The 11,679-nt window shown below is 41.2% G+C and overlaps 1 protein-coding gene across 1 annotated transcript in view; it reads left to right on the top strand.

Annotated features, from left to right (window-relative positions):
- GALNT16 (polypeptide N-acetylgalactosaminyltransferase 16) overlaps positions 1–11,679 on the top strand; it is a 223,994-nt gene that overhangs the window by 155,792 nt on the left and 56,523 nt on the right. The window contains exon 4 of the mRNA XM_042446688.1: positions 5,110–5,177. Within this exon, the coding sequence (XP_042302622.1) occupies positions 5,110–5,177 (68 nt within the window). The remainder of the gene's footprint in view (positions 1–5,109; positions 5,178–11,679) is intronic.

Genomic DNA, 11,679 nt, shown 5'->3' on the forward strand with positions numbered 1-11,679 from the left:
CTTGGGACCCAGTCATACCTTCTGTGATTTCCTAGATGACTATACCTCTTCTTTTGAGTGGTGTCCCAGCTTTTTAACATATATTTTCTCATTCTAATAGGCTGAAATGCTTCTCAGGCTCATACTGCAATAAGCGTTTGAAGCTAAAATATGCTGGTATTTTTGGATTCCACCCTTTTATCTTTGCCTTCCCAACTGCTGAAATGCAGCCCCACAGAATGTAATTGGGGCCAAAAGAAGGGAGAGGCATACTTATTACAAATTACAAAGGCCGGGAAGTACCCAGAAGTGGGTCTGGGTCGTGTCTGTGTTGATATACAGTTGGCCCTCCTTATCCACTGTTTTTTATACATGGATTCAAGCATCCACGGCTTGAAAATATTAAAAAAAGTATAAATTTCAAGTATCAAACTTTGATTTTTCCATTTTATATAAGGGACACCATTTTGCTATGCCATTGTATTTAATGGAACTTGAGCATACACAGATTTTTTTATACACAGGCCTACTAGCAGGTAGCAGCAAGTCTCCTGAATCTGTTCCTGGACTGTGTTACCCACCAACAATGATGGTGTCTCTTTGGTATTTGTGGGAATTAATTGCTTCAATAGGAGTCCTTCGAGAAATTGGGTAACTTCAGGGATCTTTTACATCTATGTGTACTTGATTCCCAATTGGCAAAGGGTTCAGGCAAGGCTGCACCTTTTCACCCTATCTGCTCAACTTGTATGCAGAAAATATCATATGAAGAACAGGCTTAGACACACAAGAAGGAGAAGTGAAGATAGGAGGAAGAAATATCAATAATATGAGATGACACCATAAAACTAGCAGAAAATATCACATACCTGGAACAACTACTAAGAAAGATCAAAGAAGAAAGTGAAAAGGCAGGCTTGCTCCTCAACACAAAGAAAACAAACATAATGACCATGGAAGATGTACAGTATACAGATTCAACCCAGACAATGAGGAAATTGAAATAGTGAAAGAGTTCCCATATCTTAGGGCAAGCATTGATCAGAATAGGGACTGATGTCAAGAAACAAGAAGAAGCCTAAAAATGGGGAGGGCAGCTATGAAAGAATTAGAAAAGATACTAAAATGTAAAGCTATCCAAATGAGCAGGAAAGTCAGAATCGTATAAGCCATTGTTTCCCCTATTATAATGTACACTTGCAAGAGCTGACTAGTGAGGAAGATGTATAGAGGAAAATCAATTCATTGGAGATGTGGTGCTGGAGAACAGTGGTGAGGATACCAGGGATAGCCAAAAAGACAAACAAATGAGTCCTAGAACAGATCAAGCCTCAAATCTCCCTGGACGAGACTGTTGTACCTTGGTCACATCATGAGAAAGAATGACTCATTGGAAAAGAGAAGAATGCTAGAAAAGGTGTATGAATGTAGAAAAGAGAGGAAGACCTCATGCTAGATGGATGGACTCTGTTAAGGAGGTATGAATTTACAGAACCTAAGGAGAGCAGTGGAAAATAGAGAGTTTTGGAGATATTTCATCCACAGGATCACCTTGAGTCAGGATCGACTCAAGGGAAGTTAACAACAACGAATACTCACTACTACAAGACTACATTTTTAAAATGAATTAAAGAGTTTTATCTAGAAATGGGCAGAAGTGCATGCAAACACATAAAACCAATGCAGTCTTAAGAACCACTAGAGGCTGACAGAAACAGAAGATGGAAAAGGTTGGATAGCGAGAAATTAGGAGTAAGAGGGGGTGATAATTGCTGAAGTCCTGAAGAGGGAGTTCCATGGGAAACAGAGCAGGGCTCAGACAGCATTTGAGATCTATACAAAGAATGGAGCTCCTTGTGATCTCAGAGATGGTGTCAGGATTTCAGAATAGGAATCTCAGAAAGGAAGCCACCCTCATCTGCTGCAGAGACAGCAATGGTAACAGGGGGAATTCAGGGCCAGAATACTCCAGGGGCTGCCCAGAGTACTCTGGCCTGAGAAGACAAACCCCAGCAGTTCAGAGGCAGAAGGGGAAGATGAGAAGAGTCCCTTCCATGGATCCCTCCCCTTCATGCACAGCCAGGAGTCCTTTTACCATTCAAAGCCACCACCTTGGTCCAGAGGCACCTAGCCAGCCAGCTTAACGTTTCCCATTGACAGCACCTGCCTATTATGCAGGACTGCTGATGACAAACAGCTGGGAGTGGGGCCTTCTGAAAAACCTATTTTTTACTGAGGCCCCAAAATAGTTCTCAGCAGCCATGAACGTGATTAGAAAGTTAAAGAAATTTCCCATCATTAGCCAGGGGTGGGCTAGGTTTCACCTCTGTCCACATATGCCCCCCCAAGGCTGTTATCACCACCCCTCCTTCACCCTAGATTACTACTTTTCTGGTAAATTGTCCTTATTGGGACCAGCCAGGAACAGGGATTCATGTCTGATGTAAGTCACAGAGCGTTTGTGCACTGTTTAACATTTTAAAGCATTCATTTTTCAAATCAGAAGTGGGTTCCTGGCCACCCCTGGGTCCTTGTAACCAGAGGATCCCTGGGAGAGAAAATTGGCCCTTAGACCATAATTGTTGCTCCCCCTTGGACTAAGCAATCAGAGCACAGAGCACTGATGTGATTAGTCTCCAACTGCATATGGATTATTAGCTGTTTGTCATGGATATTGCAAACATCTTCACATGAACTCTGTCTGCTGTTGAATGTGAAGGGCTGAGAGTACTTCAGTTCTTGAAAATGAAATGTATTTATATACTTGGAGGGAGGAAGGATGATCACTTCACTGAATAATCCAGGACAAATTTGTGAAGCTGGTAGAGAATTTTGCCCTTGTCTGTTATCGGTGCTTTTTAGAAGCCCTAGTGCTGGCAAAGTACAGATCCCAAAGTGGGATGTGGTGTTACTATGATGCTAGTGCTGATTGTTTTCTGCTAAAGACCACTTCTAATGTTATGTTTCTGTAGTCACATTCTTTAAAATGCCCTCAGGAGGACAGCTAGCAATTGGCCACAGATATGTACCTCAGTAACACATAAACAGTCAATTTCTGGAGCTTTGACATTACAAAGAGGCATATCTGTGACCATTTTCTATCACTTCCTCACACAGGTTGTCAGAATACAAGTCAGTAAATGCATTGAAATCACTCCTAAGGCTAGCCGTAAATGCCATGGGGCAGCTTACTAATGAAGACCTAGCTCATGTAAGAAATTTCATGCTCCGAATCTTCTAGCCACTGTGACTAAACTCCATGACTTGGCTAGAAGACAACATGTAACAAGAAACAGAGTTCATATGAAGATGTTTGCAATATCCGTAACAAGAAAGTCTAGAGATGACTTAACAATTTTTATTTATTTATGGCATTTCTATTCTTCCCCATCTGAGTAGCTGAAGCTCTCTGGGTGGTTCACAAAATAAAAATGAAGTGTACAGCACCTCTAGATCAATTATTTTCAGTTGAGATAGCCAAAGTTGAAGCTCCTGCCAAGAGCCAAAAGGATTTTGAAAAGAATGAGAAGATGCTTAAGTGCCAGAAACTTTTTAAAAACTGTCATCATGAATGGCTTTCCCACTGGCATTTCTTGCTCTCTTCAGGGGATGGTTTTCAGTCACTAGCTCCTCATCCTGCTTGACATCTTTCGCACAGAAGGAAACAGCTGTCTCTCATGAACTACTTGCTCATTTGGCACCTCTTTGTGCCTCATGAGATAGCTGTCACTCAGGTTGTGTCTGCACCAGTTGTTTGTCACAAGATATGTTCTGGAATATGTTTCAAACAGCTGGTGCCGGCTGCAGCATCTTATCCTGTATGATGTCAGGGCAAAACTAGTCCTTCATAATACAGTTTAGCATTTTTTAAAAAACCTTGTAGCAGTATTCAAGGAAATCAATATGATTTCAGCTTTTCTTGCCACAGGAGTGAGCAACTGATGGTCTAGGAATCACGTGCAGCCCTGGGAAGATTTCAAAAGTACTCTCAACAACCCAGACTTCTCAAAAAAGCATTTTGTCCCTCCTCCAAAAATCTTTGGGACAGGGAGGGAAGGAAATGAAGGAGAGGCTGTACAGACTGCCCCCAAGGGGTGGCCTGCAACCACCTCCAGCTGCATCAGATCATGGCCACGGCAACCGCACACTGTGGCCCTGATCTGGCCTTTCCAGGGTGCAAAAAGGAGCCACAGCCGGTCTGCACAGCCCTTATAAATATCTATACTTATATATGAATTGCCAAATAAGTAATAAAAGAGCTTTGGCTCTGCCCCCAACCCGACTGGCTTTGGTTCCATACATGCATCCTCTAATAGGTGACACCTGAGGGCACAGCACCAACAACATTAAAAAGTAGGAAGAGTTTCCTACTCCTTCATTACTACAATTCTGTCAGATAGGTCAATATTATTATTCTCACCACCTTGCAGACAGGATAGGAGAGATGAAGCTGATAGCACAGTGGTTTGCTAAATAACTTTGTCCTGTTACACAGGTGGTTGTTCTCCTCTTCATTTGTGAAACATGCATACAGGAACTTACCAGAGTATAACAGAACTTTTTTTAAAAAAAAGTCCTCTCTTGTCCCAGAGCATTCCCACCAAATGGAGCATCATTAATTTCTCACACCTCCCCACCCTGCCAGCTTGGCATTCTGTGTCAAGCAAATATTATAAGGTGTGGTGAGGTGTTCCCTAAGGATTAGACTTGTAGTCGTTTTTGGGTTGTAAAAGCACCTTCACATTTCAAGCTGTTTCATATGGAGAACTCAGAGGATCTGCTCAAACATCAGGTTTTTGAAAATACTAAGGCTTTGGTTGTTGTTTTTTTGTTTTGTTTTTAAAAAATACTTTAAAATCTAAATTATAAAATAAAATTATGCATAAAATATACATAAAATATAGGTATATTAATCAAAGAGCCAAATTTCATTTTAGATTGTGTAATGTGTTAAAACAGTCCTCATAAAACAGTCACACTAGCAATGACCTTTTGCAGGTGAGATGGAGTAATCCATGTATGGAGGCCTATTTCCAGTCATCAGTGTACCAGGACCATTAAGTGCCATCTATTTTATTTGAAAGCACAACAATGACTTTTTCTCCCCCTTTTCTTCCTACTTTATTACAGTGTTCTGAATCGTACTCCTGCCAACTTGATCCAGGAAATAATTTTAGTGGATGATTTCAGCTCTGATCGTAAGTATTACTTTTCTTCACTTTCTTTCTAATAATCCTTTTTAAAGTTTTTTTAAACTCATTTTGCTGCAGATGTGGGTGGGTTTTTTGCCTTTACTGAGGATTTTTCTCTTCCTTGCTTTCTTTTATCTTCAGAGAGAGAGAAAGAGAGAGATATAGTGTGTGCAAAAGGAAGAGCAAAGTTTTATTGTGCTTGTTTTAATTACTACCCAAAGAAACAATATTAGCCAATTTTTGGGGTAGTAGTTTGGAGAGGGACTGTCAGTTTTCGGTGTGGCAGTCATTAGTAGGAAGTCAGAATGTTCAGCTAGGATTGTGTGACCCATTATCATAAGCAAGGCAAGCAGTGCGCCCTGTTAGGAGTCATAGTTAGGGAAGATCAAATATGAGAAGTTAATGACTGCTGCACTGTGTTCTTGGCAGGCTAGGGTTGTTATTCTCATGTTCTTGATGAGGCTTTCATAAACCAGATCTATCCCAGGGCAATAAACATCTGGAATTCTACCACAAGAGGCATTACCCTTCCTCCTGGAACCTGGCACAAGATAATAGTTTTTACCTCCGCTATCCAAATCCACTTTTTAGTCCCCCCCCCCCCCAGTGTTCAGCGAAATGACTAAGAAATCTTCCATTTCTGGAAAACCAGTTTGGGAGTAAAATTATATGTGCCCCTGAACATGTCATTAGCAACTACAGTGGTACCCCGGGATACGAATTACCCAGCTTATGAATTTTTCGGGATACGAAAAAATCCCATAGGGATTTATTGCTTCGGCTTACGAAGGTTTTTTCGGGTTACGAAAAAACCTCGGCGCTATTTCGCCACCGGAGGGCAGCAGAGAGCTATTTTTTTCCATTAGCGCCTATGGGAATTCGGCTTACGAAGGTTTTTCGGGTTACGAAATTAGCCGCGGAACGAATTAATTTCGTAACCCGAGGTACCACTGTATTTCTGTACATTTAAATAATAAGAAATGTAGTGGGGTTGACATCATAGTCCATATGGAATGAAAGAGTCCATAGATGCCACAGGGAGTTTTCTGTCTTACTTTAGTACCACTGAGAGCTGTGATTTTTATTGGAACTATTGCTGAGAAGATATGGTTAAAGCTCCCCTCTCTCTATACTGTGGCACCAGCAAAAATTGGGGAACCAAGTGCTTCCTATTAATTGAAATATCAACAAAGACATGGTTACTAAACATGGACTGGGCATTAAGTTTAGTTTTGTTCTATGCAAAATGTAATGGGACAGAGTTTGTAAAAGACATGTACTAGGAAGGACAGAACACACCAATAATAGTCACCACAAAAGCTAACTCCTGGTGGGTATCCTTTGCTCTAGGCTTCAAAGCACAGATCACTCTCACCTTTATCAAGAGTGACAAGAAGATCTGGGGAATCAGATCTCGGCCCCTTTCTCTTCCATATCGTTCCATATTGTTGGCGTGGCTGTTTAAAGGCCGCGCCAGCGACACGCACAGAGCTCCTTTCAGCGCCTCTGAAAGGGCGCTACAAGCGCCCTGTAGCGGCACCAGCACGTAATGGCTGCACTGCACCATTTGGATGCGACGCGGCGCAGCCGTCACATCAAAATGGCGGCACCCATGTAGACAGGGCTCCGCCATTTTGACGTACGGAATACGTGCTAAGGTTAGGGAGCGTCTGTAAAGGACGCTCCCAGGCAACCCTAGCATGTACTCAGTACGTGCTAAAAGGCCCATCTGGACAGGGCCTATGTCTCTAAAACGTTCACCATCTAGAACATGCTTTAATTGCAATATGCAAGGGGATCTTGTAGCACCTTTGAGACTAGGAAGGAAAGAAGGAAGCTGGTACCATGAACTTTCATAGTCTTGAGCCTACTTCCTCAGATACATGTGGAACATCTGAGGAAGTAGGCTCAAGTCCATGAAAACTCATCCTAACAGCATCTTTCTTTCAGTTAGTCTCAAAGGTGCTACAAGATTCCTTTGCATACTGATTTTCCAGACTAACATGGCCATGTCTTTAAATTCTAATTACAATGTTAGATATGTTCTAATGCAAAATGTCTCAGGTTCAATCCAGTACTGGTGTTTTCAGCAGGAGGAATCCAGTAATTGCCTGAGATGCTGTAGAACATACCGTTAGATATCACTGCACTGGGCAGACAAATAGTTTAACCTGGTATATGGCAGTTACCTATATTTCCATGGTTCTAAACATGTTAGATATTGCAGTGTATGTTGTCTTAGAATTAAAGGCTGGGGGCTGGTATGTAGCTTTTGACTGTCTAGTACTGAAATATCTCAGATAGTTGGCTCAGTTGCCTACTTGAAATTATCTGCTGAATAGAATGAGTAATTTCCCTGACACTGTTTACATGTTTAAATCCAGCTGTCAGCTACTGAGTGAGCACAGCAACAGTTGCTTCTGTAAAGGTGGGATGAACTATAAATACTGATATATCCATGCCTAGCTCCAGTTTGGCCAGGGAGCATAATTTCATTTGCTGAGAAGGAAGATGAGTCTGCTTAGCCAGTTTTCCCTGCTGAGTTTTTAGTAGTCTGGCTAAGAATAAAGGCAGAAATTTAGAGCCAACACAATAGACTCCCATGGATTACTCTGCTCATGTTATTCCCTTTTCCTTCCCAAAATGAGGGCAGTCAGTTTTGGGTATGTATTGTTCGCCAATTCCCACTCTGATGTTCACAGATTATATTTGAATAGCTATGGCATTTATTTTTAAATATCTGAAGGACTGTCAGGTAGAAGATGGAGTGAGCTTGTTCTCTGCTGCTCCTGAGGATAGGACTTGAACAAATGGATTCAAATTAAAAGGAAGCAGGTTAGAATAGATGGTTCATGGGAGTATTTATTTAAGTTTTCCCATCATGGGACCAAGGCAGCTTACACAGCTAAAAACAAAGTAAACTAAAACCTCTATTTGATACATTTTTTAAAAAAATGTAAGTGAACAGTTTTCTTAAAAAACATTACATTGCAACAGTTAAAAACACATTGAAACAAAGTAAAAAGCTAAAAGCATAATGCACCTCATTAAAAAAAAAGTATTTTTGCCACATTCACTTAAAAGATCCTTTTCAACTCTAAGGTGTGGTACATACAGTGGACCCTTGTTATACGCTGGGGTTTGGTTCCAAGATCCCCCGTGTATAACAAAATCCATGTATGCTCAAGTCCATTAAATATAATGACATAGCAAAATGATGTCCCTTATAAAAAATGGAAAATCAAGGTTTGATATTTGAAATTTATACTTTTTTGAACATTTTCAAACCGTGTATGCTTGAATCCGTGTATAAAAAAATCCGTGTATAAGAAGGGCCAACTGTACCATCAACAAGTGGCGTACCGGTGCCGATTCTAGGGTTAGGGCGCGTTTTGGCGGCTGTGTCTTCCCTCCAGAGGAAATTAGGCTGCCTGCAGGCTGCCCTTTTCGGGTGGTCTGTCCCACGCCTAAGACTCTTATCATCTGTTTTGATCCCTCAGGTGTGTTGGGGGGAAATATGTCACCTGTTTCTAAAGGGAAACCAAACATCTCCTTGCACTTCCATCATTTCCCCAAATATGTCAGAAGATATTGTACAACACCAATACCTTGAACCTCAGTTGCACCTGTGCATGGCATGATATGTGTTATAAAATATCTGATCTAAATAGATGCTGAATAGTTTTCCATCTTTCTACATTCTCAGATTTTTTTTAAAAAAAATCTGTTTTTTAATACATATTCTCTAATCATCACTTTCAAATAAAGGGAGCATTTCAGTTAGACATTGCTAGCATCACTAGAAAGGTAATTGCCATGTTTTCAGAGTGTGAATAACCTAAATGGATTCATGGTTTTACATGATGGCATGGATTTCCATGCCTAGCAGATGTCCAATAGTATTGCAGTAGCCTTTAATCAAGGGTATCTGTCACTGCATCTCAGTGATACTGTGCCTGACAAAAACGTGGGCACACGGGAGCAATATTTCAGACAGTGTGGAGCTGTGGAAATGGAAAAGTTCCAGAACAGAGGTGCCAAGAAAAGTACTTTGACTGGGAGCATTTGTGCTTCTTGCCAGGATGCTAAGGTGGCACAAAGATGATAAGGGAGGGGGAAGGTGCAAGAGATAGAAAATACAGAATACAGAATACAACTGCTGCTGGCACTGGGGCATGAGAGAGACTCAAAGTGATGAAGAAAGAAAGAAAGAAAGAGCATTGACTTAACATTTTCTGCTCAGCATTTACCTTGCTGACCTGGTTTTCTGGTGGTTAGATTTGGTCCAAATCTTAACTCATCTACAGCAATGCAATTTAATATGATGTCCATGGGCCATTGTAAGTCTGCGAGCTATTGGCTACCCATCCACAGCACGTTTCCAAGAAATAAACAATTGTAATCAATGGGCACAAATATGGTGCCAGTCCATGGCTGTTGTTGTGTGCCTTCAAGTTGTTCCAGACTTATGGCGACTATAAGGCGATCCTATCATAGGGTTTTCTTGGCAAAATTTTTCCAGAGGGAGTCTGCCTTAGCACTCCTCTGAAGCTGAGAGAGTGTGTCTTGCCCAAGGTTACCCAGTGGATTTCCGTGGTCTCCAAAGCCCTAGTTTACTGCTGAAACCACTACACCATGGTGGCTCTTCCAATCCTTGGCACATAGGGGGGAAACCTTGCCAGTCTCCCATATCAGATAGCTTTTTAAAAAACATAATTTAAAGTATGACCCTTGTGCAGAGCACCCCATCATTTATTGAATCAAATGTGGACAAGTGAACAGCCAGTGTTATCCAGAATAGTCTTCATATTCTGCACTGTGCATGGAGTTTGCTGTTCTGCACTCTGCTCTTTGAGAGATGTATATTGCCGTCTTAGCCCTCTGTATCAGAATCTAAATAAATGTGATGCAGAGTTTATAATTTCAGATAAAAGTAGTTATATCTTGCTCAGATCCACTAGCCTAAATCCCCTGAGATTTGGGACATGTCTTCCCAGAGTAAGGATGATCCATGTCCACATCCTCAGGGAAGACTCGTCTATTATTAACCAACTGCTCATTTTTTTAACCTCCTCTTCAACATTTCACTACAGTCCTTTTCTTTTTCCTAGGTCCAAAACACACTGCAGAAATGATCCAGTCTGAGACTGCTTTAATTGCCCTGGCTCAGTGATAGGGAATCCTGGGAATTGTAGTTTATTGTGGCACCAGAACTCTCTGACAGAGAAGGCTAAATGTCTCACAAAACTACAGTTCCCAGAATTCCCTATCATTGAGCTTGGGTAGTTAAAGCAGTCTCAAACTGTGAAATCGAAGGCTTTCATGGCCAGCATCCATAGTTTTTTGGGCTATGTGGCCATGTTCTAGAATAGTTTATTCCTGACATTTCGCCAGTATCTGTGGCTGGCATTTTCAGAGAGTGCTTGCCTGGAAAGGAGTTGGGTACACACACACACACACACACACACACACACACTGTGTGACCTGGGAAGGCAGGAATGATTTGCATGTGGATTGGTCTGTTGCTAATGGCAGGCCTCAGGGTGGGAGGGTCTGCAAAAGAGGATTAGTGTCTGCTTGATTAGTGCTCATTGTCTGTTGTGAAACCCTTGATTCTGGGAGATTTCTCATTTGCATTTGTTGAGTCTTCATCTTGCTGTTTTTCAGGACTGGTAGCCAAACCTTGTTTATTTTAAAGGTTTCCTCTTTCCTGTTGAAATTATCCAGCTGTTTTTGGATTTCAATGGCTTCCCTGTGCATCCTGACATGGTAGTGGTTGGCCTGGTCCAGAATTTCAGTGTTTTCAAACAGTATTTTATGCCCAGGATGGTTTGTAACATGTTCTGCTACTGCACAAAAACCCACAGAAAACTATAGTCCCAAAATGGATTAGTTCTGCAGTGTGTTTTGGGTCATAATATCTAACTGATGCCCACAGTACTAACCTTGTTCCCTTTTTCCTGAAATCCAACAGGCAGAACAACATTTAACACCGGTGTTAAAATTTCTTCATTGGCTGCTGATTAGCTTCTGGGCGCAATACAAGATGTTGGTTATCTCTTTTAAAGCCCTTTATTTCTCAGGCCCAAGTTACTTGCAGGAACGCCTCTCCCTACATAATCCGCCCTGCACTCTTAGAAGCTCTGGAAATAATATATTAGAACACCATAGGACTAAACTGGTAACAACTTCCGATAGAGCGTTCACTTCTGCAGCTCCTCAATTATGGAACAGCCTGCCGGAAAAGATCCGTCTCATTACTACCCTAGATGCCTTTAAAAGGGCACTCAAGGCGGATCTCTTCCAGCGAGTGTACCCACCAAATCATATACAGTAGAAGGATTACCATATTGAAATGTTCCACCCTTGATTATCACGGTATGACTATTGGATGATTAGATGATAATTTGTTATTTTATTGGATTAATAGTAATTTTAATATTTTACTGATGTATCTATAATAATAATAATAATAATAATAATAATAATAATAATAATAATAATAATA

The sequence above is a fragment of the Sceloporus undulatus genome, chromosome 1, assembly GCF_019175285.1.
Source record: "Sceloporus undulatus isolate JIND9_A2432 ecotype Alabama chromosome 1, SceUnd_v1.1, whole genome shotgun sequence".
NCBI lineage: Eukaryota > Metazoa > Chordata > Lepidosauria > Squamata > Phrynosomatidae > Sceloporus > Sceloporus undulatus.